Raw genomic sequence first — 15,469 nt, 5'->3', positions numbered from 1 at the left:
TATCCTTTCTTCTCTCTGTATCCCCTCTCTTTATTCCCCCCTTCTCTCCCTTCTTTCTATGCCTATTTTTTCTCTCCCTCTCCTTCTCACCGCCCTTCTTCCTCTCTATTCCTCTTCTCTCTATCATCTATCTCCATCTCTCCAGGGACATGTAAATATAAGATTCTCATCTATCCCACCTTTTTACAGAATTGTAGTACACTATACACATTGTGTTGTACTTGGCTTTTTTCACTTCATATATCTTGAAGATCACTCACAGCATAAAAGGTTTCTTCATTCATTTCTCTGGCTGTATAGTATTCCATTGTTTGGATGTACGAAGTTTATTTAACCACACTTACACTGGTGACTATTTAGGTTGCTTTCAACCTTTTACAGGCTTAGATTTGAACCTGAGTCATCTGATGACACCAGAGTCCCATGCCGGTTCTACTGCAGTGATTTTTCGTGTTAATCCCTGAGGTGGGGTGCGGAGGGGATGCCTAGCCTTTGGGGTGAGGAGGAGGTAAAGCAATGAAGTAATGGCAGAGACTCTGGCCCCCCAGGATATGGTTTATGCCCTTCCCTGCTCCTCCACCCGCCGTGGAACGTGAGAGGTCAAGGCAGCTTGAGTGGGATTGTGTGGAGACAGAAAGCTGGGTGGCTTGGTGTTTGGCCAGCCTTATCTTTCTCATCCTCCTGTGGGTCTCTGCCCCAGGCCATGAGCCAGCAAAGAACCTGGCTGTCCATCCATCCCCCTGGGGGTACGTGGGAACGAGTCTCCCGTATGAGAATGGGGGTGCTCACTGCATAAGGCTGCCTTTGGAGGTAGGTGGGTGGCAGGATCGCTTTTCTCCTAGCTTTCCCTTTTCCAATCTCTCCCTGTCCAGGCTCCAGTCTCCCCAACCCTTCTAAGCAAAAACAAAGTGATAGGCTGGGTAGAGTCGTTAGGGACTAAATGTGTGGGTACCACCCCTTCCACTTTCTCCTTGCTTTCCCCAGCTCTGCCTTCTGAAAGAGAGCCCTGGGCAGGGCCTTGCCTAACTCAGGGATGGCACAGGTATGCCTTTGTATGCGTGCCACTATTTCTTCCATCAGCACCATGCCACAAAATGCTCTCCTCCTTTCCAGGAGCCTATGTGCGGACAGCATCTTGATGGGCTATGTGTTCTGTAGCCAGACCACAGCCATGCTAGTTTGGGCTAGAAGGACGGCTCCCAGGGCCAGAAACTTGGTAAACTGCTGCCTCTCCGGAGCTCAGGGCAGGGTCTCTTCCTGAGCTTACTTTCTCCCATCTCCAGCAACACGCTGCTTCACTGTTGCCTCTAAACCCCATCTCCAGTCCAGAGGACTGTGTACGGTAAAACCCCGTAGAAACAAACATCTGTTGTTCAGCAAATTGCAGGTTGGTGATTGGAGGCATAATAGGAAGTTACACATGAGGGAGCCGGAGCTTGAAAAATGAAGTTCTAAAGCCAGACCAGTAGAGGACAGCCCTGCCCGAGGAACAGCGGAAGCAGAGGCATTCGTCATTTAGGAAGCCTTTTTTGAGCACTTACTATGTGTTCTGTTCTAGGTGGTGGGGATTTGACATCAAGGAGGGAGGTGTGTGTGTATGTGTGTGTGTGCGCATGTGTAGGGTGGGGGAAATAGTCACGAAATGAATGAACCAACACGGGTTTAACGTGTCAGGTGGTAGAAAGATTATGGCAAACTATAAAGTTGGGTAAGAGGACTAGTGTGTCCAGGTGATGGGATAAGAGGTAGGGGGTTGTTGCTTTGCAGAGGGTATTCAGGGAAGGTCTTTCCTAAGGTGTCATTCAAGTCATGAGCTGAGTGAAGAAGGACATGAGCCACACAGAATCCATGGGAAGAGCTGTCCAGACCAAGGAAACTTCTAGGGCTAAGGACCTGAGGTCAGAGTGCTTGAGGATCATGGCTGGAGTGCTGAGGGGTCAGGAGCACGAAGGGAGATGCAGTCAGAGAAGTCGTGCGGGCACAGATCATGGAGGGCCCTGTGGTCACTACAAGGACTTTGCCTTTTATTCTGAGGAATTTAGGAGCCATAGGAGGGGTTTGAGCAGAGCGATGATGTCATCTGACTTGTGTTTGGAAAAGATCCTTCTGGCGGTTATATTAAGAATAGACTCTGGGAGCAATGTGGAGCAGGGAGAGGAGTTACGCTACCCAACAGGACATAGGAGAAATGACTTTTTTTTGCCTCTTCATCTACTAATAGACCCCCAAACTGCCAGCCCTAATGCCCCGGGAGCTAGGACTGCACCAGCTATGATGGCTCCTGTGACTGCTGTGTGGTTCCATTTGTCCTGTCCATTGATGCAGCTTCCAAAAACTAACTCGTGAAATAATCATACTGCAAACACAACAAATACTCCCCTTCTTGCCCCATGATCACGTTTACCCAGTTGATCATTCTACTACAAGTTCATGGCAAAACTGTGAGGGTGAGGAAAACAGAGACAACTGACAACTCGTTAGCTCTCCATTCAGTGCTGCAGTCTGCTGGTGAGGGTCTGGTTTGTTTAGCCCTTAAAGATGGTACTTGGTGGGAGTTGCAGCGCCCCCCTGAGCCACAGAACATCATAGTATCAGTAGGCCCTGCCCACAGAGCATAGAGGTCCTAGACCCAGAAGTCTCTGCATACCCCCCACGGCTGGGATATCAACCCCAAAGAAGCCCAGGGCCCAGCCAAACCAGGTTTATTGGGGTGAGTTCATTACATAAAAAGATGGGACCCTCTAGAGCTACTGAAACCCCATTATTTGCAGCCCTCACATCTTTGACAGCCCTCTGGGGATTTTTCACCAGATGAACGATCCAAAGTCTGTGGTTTATTATGGGCTAGGGTTAGGCTTAGGATTATGGTTAGACTCTTGGCACTACCAGGGGAATAGACAGTGGAAGGCAGCTGCCCTTTGCGATCAATCTGAAAACAACAACCCCACACTGATGGAAGCTTGGTACCTCACTCACAGGCAGAGCTCCAAGTGGCCTGGATGGTGCCCACAGGACCCCCTTTAACCAACCTCCAGGTAGCAATATACACAGACTCTAGGGCAGATGCCTGTTCAGGCTGAGTGATTGGGAGCGTAGAATTTTCTAGATTGGCTCACTCATGATCTCTGTTGTAGGGCCAGAGACTCTGGTTTGAAATAGCATTAACCTCTCAACATATGAGTGTACAAGTTAGGCATGTTCATGCTTATCACAAGGACAGTTCTCCATTGGTCTCAGCTGGTTCAGCTGTGGTGCACTTGTAAGGTTTCCTTGTTATTTCTTTTCCATTTGCCTATGGTTTCATGGGACACCATATCCCACTCTCCTAGTAGCTCTGGTGTGGTTGCAGTGATTTCTCCTTGACTTTTTCCTTTTTTATGCTTGATTTATTCTTTCAACTTTTAATTTTGACATGACTTCAGACTTAAAGAAAAGTTGCAAGAATAGTGCCAAGATTTCCTGCATACTCTTTACCCACATTCATCAAATGCTTACATTTTACCACATTTACTTTCATCTTTCTTTCTCTGTCTCTCTCCACACACACACACCACATATTATGTTTTTCTAAAGCATGTGAAAGTGTGTTGCAGACCTCCTAGGTACTTCAGTGAAGTTCCTGAAATAAAGGCATTCTCTTAAAAAACCACAGTACAATAATCAAATTCAGTAAATTAACATTGACACTGTGCTGTTATCTAATCTACAGACAGGACCGGCTACCTAATTTATAGGGCACAGGGCTAAATGAAAATGTGGGTGCCATGTGGCTGCCATGGCCTTCCCTGAAATGCCATAGGGAGTGCACACTATGTAATGAAACTGAGCAGGACCCTGTAGGGGCTCTTGGGCATGGAAGCCTCTCTGTGTCCCCCGTTCCTTGTTTGTAGGGGACAGACTCCAGCCTCCATGACCTTCCCTGAGACCCAAAGGGCAGGTTCAAACAGTTGCTAATCAGGGAAGGCAGGGGATACAGAGACAAGGGAGGAGCAGCCAAGAAACAGTAGCGCAGGACTTCCCTGGTGGCGCAGTGGTTAAGAATCCGCCTGCCAATGAAGGGGACATGGGTTCGAGCCCTGGTTCGGGAAGATCCCACATGCCTCGGAGCAGCTAAACCCATGTGCCACAATTACTGAGCCTGCGCTCTAGAGCCCACGAGGCATAACTACTGAGCCCGAGTGCCACAACTACTGAAGCCCGCTCGCCTAGAGCCCGTGCTCCGCAACGAAGAGTAGCCCCCGCTCACCGCAACTAGAGAAAGCCTGCACACAGCAATGAAGACCCAACGCAGCCAAGAATAAATAAATAGATAGATAGATAAATAAATAAAATTTAAAACAGAAAACAAAAAAACCTGAAAAATAGTGATTGGCCAAAAAGTTCGTTCAGGTTTTCTGTAATCGGACATAACCCGAACGAACTTTTTGGCCAACCCAATAAATCCTGGGTCCCTCCTTTCCTCCATGGTGCAATTTCTACGAAACTACTCAACAGGTACTTGTGGAGTATTTACTTTGTACACATCACTTTTCTTGGCTCGATGTAGAAATGTGTAAGGCAAGATCCCAACTTTCAAGAGCCCACAAAATATGACCATGAAAAGGTAGAAGCAGGCAGGCCCAGAACATCTCTGTGTAGTCCATATGGAGATGTCAGGGGATTTTATGAGATGGAGAGTCAAGCTAAGACTGGGCTGCTCAGTAGAGCTGAACTTTAATGATTGCAAACTGATTAAGCATATGGGTCCTAGAGTCACACTTTGATTCAAACACCAGCTTCACTCCTTGCCAGTTTGCTATTTGGGGCCAGTCATTTCTCTTCCTGAGTTTCAACTTCCTCATTTGTAAGATACAGATATTAATAGAATCTTCCTCTTTAGGCTGGTGGAAATATTAAATGAGATCATGTATGTAAAGCACTTAACTTGGTTCCTGGCATATCATAAGTGTTTCATAAGTGGCAATTATGGGAATTTTAATAAAAGGTATTATGTATTGAAAGCTTGTAAAATGCATGTCCTCTTTGACCTAGAGGTTCCACTTCTTATAATCTATCCTAACTAAACAGTCGGAAATGCTCACACATTTACTTGCAACATTACTTATTATATTGAGAAACCATAAACAATCTCAACATTTAATCAGAGAAGACTTGCTTAAATAAATTATGATCCAGCAATACCCAGAAAGCTCTACGCCTTTTAGAATTATGTTGCAGAATATTTAATGATATAGGAAAATCTTCACCCAATATTGTTAACTGGTAAAAGCAGGTTATAAAGCTGTATTAATGTATGCTCCTAAATTGTTCACTTTCATTATTCCCAGAAAGTTATTTAAAGGCTTGAAGAGCTTGCTCATTTGGAAGATCTTCCTCCAGCATATACGGATTAAGAAATTTAATGAGATCTCAACACTATGTCAAGAGTGGTATTTCCAGTGCTTCTGTAGCTTATCTGGCACCGACTGGCCTTCTGGTAGTTTCTTCTTTCTGGTAGTATCTGTTTATCTTTTCGTCTAAGCAACTTTTATAACACAACATTTCTCAGAATCCAGATTTGGTGATGTAAGACCTCTTGGGTATTTGTACTCATAGGGACCAGGCACTATGAGCTTTCAGCTTTCACCTGTGAACAAATATCAGGGAAGAGGGAGGGAGAGGAAGGAGACCCAAGAACCGAGTCTTTAAGCAGTCACTGCTGGGTGACTCCGGCCAAGCTCCTCCCTGTGGCAGTCAGACTGCTAAGGTGGCCCAGTGATCCCCACTTCCTAGGATTCATGTCCTTCTGTAGTCCCTTCCTTGAGTGTGGACTGGACCTAGTGACTTGTCTCTAATGAGCAGTGATGTAGCGAAAAGTGATGGGGTGTCACTTCCAAGATTAAGGTACAAAAGACTGTGACTTCTATCTTGCCAGCACTCGTCCTGGTTCTTCCCACTGCTTGCTCTGATGAAGCCCATTGTCATGTGGTGAGCTGCCCCCTGGAGAGGCCCACTTGTCAAGGAACTGAAGGTGGCCCCTGGCCAATAGCCTTCGAGGAACTAAATCCTGCCAACAACCATGTGAGTGAGCTCGGAAGTGGATCTTTCCCCAGTTGAACCTCAGATGACAATGCAGCTTCAGCCAGTCGACAACACCTAGATTGCATCCTTGTAAAAGACACTGATTTTGGTTACTTTCCTACCTATATTCTCTTGTGTTTCTATGAGTTTCTTTAAGATGATTGTTCTGAAATCTTTGGCAGGCAGACTGTAGATCTCCATTTCTTTGGAGCCGGTTACTGGAGCTTTATTAGTTCTTTTGGTCGTGCCATGTTTGTCTGATTCTTCGTGATTCATGTGGCCCTGTGTTGGTGTCTGTGCGTTTGAAGGAGCAAACTCCTCTTCCAGTCTTGAAAGACTGGTTTTGGCATGTAAGAACTTTCTACAACCTCCCCAGGCTACTAGGACTACCACCAGAATCACAGTTGTGCTGGATTGGAACCGGTTTTGAGGCTGTTGCTGGGTCTGCCATGGGGTCTGTGATTGACATGCTTGTTATCAGGGGCTCAGGTGGGCATGGATTCCATCTGGTCCCTGGGTGTGTGGGACTGCCTCTACTACCTTGTTCAGTAGGGAGGTGCTGGGACAGGGGTCTGCTTCAGGGTCCAAGGTCAGGTCCTCAGTCAGTGAGCCTATTACCAGGTGCAAAATAGGTGTGGCTCCCACCAGGTCCCTGGGAGGGCCACCGCCTTATCACAGGATGAGTCCCTGGGTGGGCGAGACTGGCCCTGGATCGTGGCTGAGAGGGACTGGAACGAAGCCCCAGAGCTATTTCAGTTTCAACAGCCAAGATTGAGGTTTGTAGTCCTGGTTCCGCAGGCACGGATGAATGTGTCTCCTGCCAAGTCCCTGGCTGGGCTGCACTGCTCCCTGACCGTGCCTGGAAGGGCTGGAGCCAAGTCTAGGGCCCTTTCTGTATCTCCCAAAGTACAGATGTGTCTCCCGCCAGGTCCCTGTGCCGGCAAGACTGCTCAAAATCTGTGGCTGGAAGGGGCAGGAACTCAGTCTAAGGCCTTTCAGGATCGCCAGGGGCACAGATGCGAGTGCCTTCTGCCGGGTCCCTGTGCCAGCGGGACTGTCTGGGGACTGTGGGTGGGATGAGCTAGACCCCGTTTCAGGGCACTTTCAGAATTTACAGTCGGAGCTAGTTTGGTGGGCTTACGTCCAGGGGCTCCTAGGCAGCGGCTGAGAGGGGCTAGAGGCTGTTCACAAGCCATTTCAGCACTCACTGACTTCTCTATGCCTGTTAACCTGACGCCTGGGGGAGCATGACATACGGTCATGCATATGCGTCCCTTGGCACATAGTGCTGGGGAGAGGACCAAGCTCAATGGGGCTGTAGCCAAGTCCTCAGGGGTATGGAGCTGTTTCTGGGTCTATAGTTGGGACCATGATAGGTGAGTCAACCACCTGGGTGCGGGCCTGCCTTCTCAAATGGTTCTCCTGGGTCTTGGACTGCACTGGATTTCACAGTCTCCTAGCTGGATCTCAAAGCTGCCACAAAGGCATTTTTGTCCATGGATGGATGCCAGATAATTAGGCAGAGGGACATCTTATTCGGCCATCTTTCTGATGCCACTCAGGACGTTATTTTTCAAAGGTGTTTAAAAACCATGCTTATGTTTAACCTTGTGTTATTTTACAATGAGGAAAAATTGGAAGCACACATTCAACAACAGATGATTGGCTAAGTAAATTACAGTGCTTTGTAAATAGTTTAGAATATTATATAGCCATTAACAATGACACTGAAGAATATTCACTGATCTGGGAAAATGTTTAAATGTTTATAATAAAATGCTACATAAAAATCCTGATAGAAAATACTATACAATTTACACACACACACACACACATACACACACACACACAAACACACACATACATAGAGAGAGAGGGAGGGAGAAAGTAAATAAAGGCATATGCAGAGGAATGTTATTTTGAGAAGATAATTGAATCTTATCCCTATGGATAAAATTTAATTGAATTTTTACCCCCAAAGGTCTACTTCCTTGTTCAATGTGGGCCCTTCCAATAACATGCCCCAAGTTTTCAAATTCACCCTCCCTCTTCCAAAACCTTTATCCTCCAATTCACTAAGCAGTAATTCATACTAAGTGTGAATGACTCTTAACTATTAATTCCCCCAGTATATTTGTATGTATGTACGTATTTTAAAAATAAAGTCTTGAGATTTTAAACATGTTGGTGATATTTGTAGAATTTCAGGCACAGAGATGGGTGATTTAAAGAACAAGGCAGGGAGAATAAATTTGAAGTGGAGGAATGCATCTCTTGTTCACAAAAATAACTTCTATTGCCCTAGAGCAACTCTGACTCCAGGGAAGGCTGTGTTCTTATTAGAAAATCAGGTGTTGTTGCAGGCTTTCTCACATGCTTCTTTCCTCAAAAAGTTGTTGCCATTGCCATTACAACCGCCATAATAAAAAAGCTCACATTCGGGCTTCCCTGGTGGCGCAGTGGTTAAGAATCCTCCTGCCAATGCAGGGGACACGGGTTCGAGCCCTGGTCTGGGAAGATCCCATATGCCGCGGAGCAACTAGGCCCGTGAGCCACAACTACTGAGCCTGCGCGTCTGGAGCCTGTGCTCCGCAACAAGACAGGCCGCAACAGTGAGAGGCCCGCGCACCGTGATGAAGAGTGGCCCCCGCTCGCTGCAACTAGAGAAAGCCCTCGCACAGAAACGAAGACCTAACACAGGCAAAAATAAATTAATTAATTAATTAATTAATTAATTAATTAATTTTTAAAAAGCTCACATTCATAAGTTCTCCAGTTGTAAAATCAGCACAGGATCGAGCCTCGACAAAGGCCATTCTCCAAAGAAAGTTTGCATACATTTGCGGAGACAGCTTTGCCTAAAGAGACAAAGTGGTTTGAGAGAGGCCCCATCACCTTCCGCTTGTTAGTCCCATATGCTAGGGGGCTGGGATGGCCCTGACCACAAATGCGAGGCTGTCCATTATATTAGCTGAGCTGTGTATTTCTTCCCATCCAGCCCACCTGGCCAACCCAGCCAGGGCCTTCTCCATCTGCACAGAAGTTGAGATTTTCACTTCTGGGAGTAACCTGATGTGGTGAAGACCCGAGAGTTGAGACTCCAACTCAAGTGGATACAAATCCTAGCCCTGCCACTTACTACTGTGTGATGTTGTATCAACTTAACTTCTCCAAATTCCCATCTTTTCATATGTAAAATGAGGGAGCTGAACTCCACCATCTCAGAGCACACTGCCAGATCTGATTGTCTAGGATTTGATGAGTAAGGTCTCTCAGGCTTCCACCCCCTGTCTCACTGTCATTCTGGAGTAGATATCCGATGGTGAGAGGAGGACTGACTTGAATCTGAGAGCAGGGTTGAAACTTGACTCCATCATTTTCTAGCTGTGTGAGCCTGGACAAATCACCTGTATCTTTGGCACTCAATTTCCTTCCCTGTAAATGGGCATGTAATATGCACATTTTAGGCTTACTGAAGGGTGAGAGGTAACCAATGAAAAGCTTGATAAATAGAAAAGCATCAATAAACAGGAGCTGCTCTCAATCACTCTTTCCCTTCCTTCACCAAGAAGACCCTGAGAACGGGGATCTCATCATACTCTTTTCTGCAGTCTACATACCTAACACGGGCCTGGCTCTGAGTTCTCAGTAAATATTTGTTAATGGGGAAAAAAATGCCATGAGATCCTCTGAGGCAGGATTACAAGTTTCTTGAACTCTCCTTTTATGTACCTGTTATGTGAATAGCTTTCTCCTTGCAATTACTCTTCAAAGTAGATATTAGGACTTCCAACTTTACATGAAGAAACTAAGGTCAGAGAGGTGAAATGCCTTTCCTAATGTCACGCTAGAAGGTGTTGGGCCAGGACTTTCTTTGTGCTGCTGGGCCCCTGGCCCTATTCCCAGGCTATTCTTGGAGCTCCCATGTTCCATACCAACCTTGTCTTAATTCTGATCGAAGCTCTTGGCAGAAGGTGAAGAGCCGGAGAAGTGAGAGAGAGACCCAGAGCTGCATGGTGCCACCCAGCAAGTGGCCCAGCCTGGGGTTGGCATTTTAGGGAGAAAGGGGACCGAGGAGGAGGAGCCTGATCCCACATCCAGCTCTTTCATCCCTAACTTCTGCTGTTCATGAGGCTGGTCCACCCTTGGAACAGAGTGTCCATCCAAAGCACAGCTCTGTCTTTCTCCTTTGGCCTTATCTGATCTGAATTTATCAAAGGCCACTGTACTACACTTCATGGTGTGAGCCCCTTAAACAATAATAAAACGGCAGCTACCATTTGTTGAGTGCCTCTACCTTTCCAAGCACCATTTAAAATACTCTTCATTCATTACCTCCCTTGAATCCACACAGGATCCCTGCAAGGCTTAGAACCCCCATTTTTTAAGTGAGGAGAGTTTAAGCTACCTTGACCATTATCACATGGATAGTGAATTTCAGAACCAGGACTGGGACCCTTGTCTGTTCAGCTCCAATAACCTTGTACCACTCATTCATTCAACAAACACTTACTGAGTTCCCACAGCATGCCAGGCATAGTCTCAGATGCTGCCTCCCCGGCATCTGGGGGCTCCCAAAGAATTGTGGGAACAACACACACATTACTGTGTAGAAGGAGGACCCAACTTTTTTTGGTTTAGAGAATCATTCTGTCTAGAGAATCACCCCAATCACCAGGGTCCAGCACATTCCCCACCTACCTGCTTTCTCGGATCATCCAGAGATCTGATCTTTTGGAAGACAAAGCCAGTATGCTTTGGTGGGATTTTAGTGAGCCTCAGATTCAAAGTCTGAGGTTGTACTTTTGAGTCCAGGTGTTCCTGATGTGGGCAAGTCATTTAACCTCTCTGAGCCTCAGTTTTCTCAGCTATAAATTGAGATTAATTATGCTGGCTTAGCATATTTCCCAGAACTGGTGCAAGTGTTCAATGAATAAACAAATGCTTTATACATTGGAAATGTGCAACAGGCATATGCCACTTGCAGGTGTGTGTGTGTGTGTGTGTGTGTGTGGCATGATGCCTTTTTGGAAACAGGAGTGTTAACTGGATCAGCACCACACTTGGTCTCTACACAAATGTGTTACCCAGCTTTGCACATTAGTGGTAACTCTTCCTTCTTTTTAAATCCCCTGCAGCCACGATCCTCATTCCTTGGCCACTGCTTCTCCCAACTATAGTTCACACAATGGTTGGTCAACCCTCTCATCACCTGCAGATTTTCACTTTATTTCCTTGAAGGCTCCTCCAAAGCCTGCATTTCCACATCTCTGTGGGTATATCTCCTTTTGCACTTTGGTGGGTCTACCAGCATTATTCCTGGTATTCTTTCCTTAGCTCTCTTAGGAGGTCAAATCAGTCCATCAGAAAGCAAAATAATAGCAGAAGGAGGCTCCCAGGAAGTACAGACTGACATTTGCCATTCAGGCAGAAGAAAGGCAGGATTGCCTATGGGTGCCCTTGGCTGAGAGCTTTACTACAGTGCTCCCTCTTCTAGAGTGAGAATTGGCCTTTTAATACGTAATTCGGAAAAGCAGATTTCGGGAGTTCCCTGGTGGTCCAGTGGTTAGGACTCTGTGCTTTCACTGCCACAGGCCCGGGTTCGATCCCTGGTCAGGAACACACGCAGCACCGCCCGGCCAAAATATATATATATATATATCAGAAAAGCAGTTTTCATCTGGGTGGGAGCAATTCTGGCCCCCTAGGGACAGTGTCTAGAGACATTTTTGAGTGACACAACTTAGGAGAGGGGGGACACCTGCTGGTAGAGGCCAGGGATGCTGTTAAACATTCTGCAATGCACAGGACATCCTCACCAGAAAGAATTATCTGCCCTCAAATGTCAATAGGGCCAAGGTTAGGAAACCCTGCGTAAGGGTTACGAATATAGGCCGGGCGCGCGGGCCTGGTGGTGCCGCCGCTGGCTCTGCCCTACGCCGCCGCGCCGCGCCGCGCCGCGCCGCGCCGCCCGCTGCCTACGGCCGGCAGTGTGCGCAGGGCCTGGAGGCTGCGGGCGCCGGGGGCTACCAGTGCAGCGTGCGCGCCAGGAGCCTGTACACCGGGGCCGAGCGGCCGGCGCACATGGGCGTCCCGCCCGCGCTGGACGAGGCCCTCTCGGACCACCCGAGCGGCCTCACATCGCCCCTGAGCGCCCTCAACCTCGCCGCCGGCCATCACCACCCGCATCGCGGCCACCACCACCCGCAGGCGCCGCCGCCCCCGCCGGCCCCGCGGCCCAGGCGGCGTCCTGGTATCTGAACCACAGCGGGGACCTGAACCACCTCTCCGGCCACACGTTCGCAGCCCAGCAGCAGACTTTCCCTAACGTCAGGGAGATGTTCAACTCCCACCGGCTGGGGATTGAGAACTCGACCCTCGGGGAACCCCCCAGGTGAGCAGCGACGCGAGCCGTCCGCTGCCCTGCAGATCTACGCCTTCTCTCTACCGCCACGCAGCTCCGTATTCCTATGACTGCACGAAATTGTCAGCTGCCCCGGCCCTCCTCTGCCCTGGCCCGCTCCGGTTTCGCCTAGCAGACGCGACCCTCTCAAACAGTTCAGGCTGCAGAGACGCAAAAAGAACCCAAACTTGCCCACCGCTTTTTCCGCAGACCCGGGAGCAGAGAGAGCGCGCGCCAGCCTCAGCCCTCTGCGAAGCTGCAGGTGACTTTAATTCGCCGCTCCGTTTCTGAGATCCCAAGAGGCCCCAGTACAGGGACGCGGCCCAACGAAATGAATAATGATTTTAAAATCCCCCTCCCCTTCCAGGATGGCTGTGCTCACTGCTCCACTCGGGGTTTCAAAAATTATAACTTATGGACCAAATCCCGTAGCGACCCAGTAATGACTCTCCGTAGAGACCTCCATAGACCTATGGGGGTCTCTATAGATTATGTATGTGCTGTGTGTCATTTTAAATTTCTCTAACCGTGCTGTACAAATGTGTGGATTTGTAATCAGGCTATTTTTTTGTTGTTTTTCAGAGCCATTAATATAATATTTAAAGTTGAGTTCACTGGATCATTTCTCATCTTGCCCGACCATTTCTAACTGCCAAAGTGAAAATTCAAGACACCTATGTGGGGTTTCCCCCCTGTACAATTATGAGATATAATTCTTTTCCCAGTTGTAGGTCTTTTACAAAACAAGAAAATTATTTTTTGTTGAAGTTGGCGGATAAAGAAGTCAAGTATCTGATACTTTTTATTTACAAAGTGTGATGGTGTTGTATAGTAGGTTCCTCCCCCAGCATTCCTAAAAGAAAAAAAAAACACATTAAAAATTTAACTTGACCTGTGTTTGTCTTAATTAAGACCTGTGTGGTCTTAATTGTTGTACTTGCCTTAAAATAAACCCATGTTGTTTTTCTGTCCCCCCCAAAAAAAGGAGTTATGAATATAAACACTTTTTAATTATAAAAATATTTCCAACATTGGCAGCATGATATGAACTCCACAAAGTGAGAGCGGTGCTTAATGAGGTGTGCCTGCACTTACTTGGCTGAACAAGCCTTGTGCGAGGCACTGGCCTTTCCCAAGCAGGCACTCTGTACCAGGTTGCCCTGGGAGATCTCTGGCTGTGACTCAGTAACTTGGCCCTTCCTCAGGTGATTTGGGCGTCATGCTTACCATAATTCCAGAAGATGGAGGGCTAGTGTAAGATTTATTAAAAGCACATTAGAGAAGCTAGCAGGAAGCTCTTGCTAGCTATCTAGTACTTATACTCATCAAAGGAGTCTTACTAATCAACTTGAATAAAAATAAAAAATAAAAAAATTAATTGATTACTTCTGATGACATAGTAAATCTTATATTAACTTCCTATCATTTCATGGATCTCTACAACTATTTTGAATAAATATTTGGTGGTATCTGTCTCTAATATAAAAAAGGAGTCTTACGAACCCTATGCCAACTGTGTGTATGTGTGTGTGTGTGTGTGCATGTGTAAATAATTAATTAAATTACTTTTGACTGAGACCTGATGATTTTGGGTAGTGTAGGGATAGGGGAAGTAAATAAGGGTGGAATTTTGAAAAAGTAAAGTCTCCCCATTCAGATTATAACCTCCATATTATGTTTCTCTTTTCTAGAAGGTGGAAGGAGACTAACATCACTTGAGTACCAGCTACATGTCAGGGAATTTTCTGCCTTGACTCATTACATTCTTACGAAAAGTCCTTGGGATAGATATTGTTATCATCCCAACATAATAAACAAAACAGAGAAACGGGGACTTAGAGAGAAGACTCGCTTGTACGTATAACAAGTACGTTTACCATAAACACACATATACCAGGAGAGTTTATTTCTATTTTCACCTTATTTATGTTCAAAATAAATGACCAGAGGGGGAAAACAAGCTTGATCACTTTTAAGAGCAGAGTCAATTTATGTCTTCAGAAAGACAAGTGGAATTTTTAGCAGAGGATAATTTTTAGTATTTTTTGCCAAAGAGCTTGACTATAAATAGGGTCTTCAGAGAAGGGGAGAAAATATCTCTAGAACTCAGGAGCCTGAAATTCTCCATGAGACATAAGAAATTGCCACAGCTCCAGGTTGACACTTTTCCTGGGAGCTGTAACCCTATAAGGTTTGCATCTGAGTAGTTGACATCATGAAGCAAGGCCTGCATTTTGCACTGTTTGTTCTAATACTAATCTTTTCTGTTTATGAAACGTCTCTTACATACCAGGCAGTGTGCTATGCACATTACATAAATCATCTTGTATGATCTTCACAAAAACTCTATGGCTCAGATTTTATTGTTTTGCCTTTTTCACAGATGAGGAAACCATGACCCAGGGAAGTTATGAGACATGCCCAAGTTTATTTAGTTCATAATTGGCCAGACTGGGATTTAACTTACGTTTCTCTGACCCAAGCCTTTGTTAAACCATTATACTGTATCATTCTACCACTACCCTGCCAAGGATCTCTGCCCCTCAGAGAGGACACTCCCCTCCATCACTTTTCATACCCCAGAGAGACCATCAATTCTCCATGAACTCAATGCCTGTTCACTTCTGGGCTTTATTCTTTCTGGAAATGGAGTCTGGTAGAGGAAGAAAGGAACTCATAATATAGAGTTGTGTTTGGGGTGGCAGAGAGATCTTAGAGATCCTGGGCTTAGAGTGAGAGATAGAATTGGATGTGTATCTATTGACCTAATTCTGGTAAAATATAGCAATTTTGTACCAGTATAGCTCCATTTCCTGCTCCCATCTTTTGTGCTTTTGCAATATATCTTACATTTATGTATGTTTTAAACCTAACAATACAGTGTTCTAACAATCTTATCCTTTTTAAAGAAATTAAGAGAAGAGCACATACACACTTTTTTTTTTTTTAATTTACTTTTGGCTGTGTTGGGTCTTTGTTACTGCGCTCGGGCTTTCTCTAGTTGCA

General features: G+C 46.2%; 1 protein-coding gene across 1 annotated transcript; it reads right to left on the bottom strand.

Moving 5' to 3' along the window:
• Positions 1 to 8,407: 8,407 nt before the first annotated feature.
• On the bottom strand, positions 8,408 to 10,075 carry LOC133104128 (kunitz-type protease inhibitor 3-like). The gene is made up of 2 exons (XM_061209805.1): positions 10,000 to 10,075; positions 8,408 to 8,508 (listed from the first exon to the last, which is right to left on the bottom strand). Exons 1-2 carry the CDS (start codon positions 10,073 to 10,075, stop codon positions 8,408 to 8,410), a joined length of 177 nt encoding a protein of 58 aa, XP_061065788.1.
• Between the last annotated feature and the right edge of the window lie 5,394 nt (positions 10,076 to 15,469).

The sequence above is a fragment of the Eubalaena glacialis genome, chromosome 13 (genome assembly GCF_028564815.1).
Source record: "Eubalaena glacialis isolate mEubGla1 chromosome 13, mEubGla1.1.hap2.+ XY, whole genome shotgun sequence".
Taxonomy (NCBI): domain Eukaryota; kingdom Metazoa; phylum Chordata; class Mammalia; order Artiodactyla; family Balaenidae; genus Eubalaena; species Eubalaena glacialis.
This window is presented reverse-complemented; position numbering and strand designations above follow the sequence as displayed.

Coding starts and splice junctions, on each gene's coding strand:
- LOC133104128 (XM_061209805.1), bottom strand. CDS start 10,075: ATGCAGCTCTGGGTCTCTCTCTCACTTCTCCGGCTCTTCACCTTCTGC. Junction 8,509..9,999: donor TCGATCAGAATTAAGACAAG/GTTGGTATGGAA, acceptor CTGCGCCACCAG/GGAAGCCCGAATGTGAGCTT.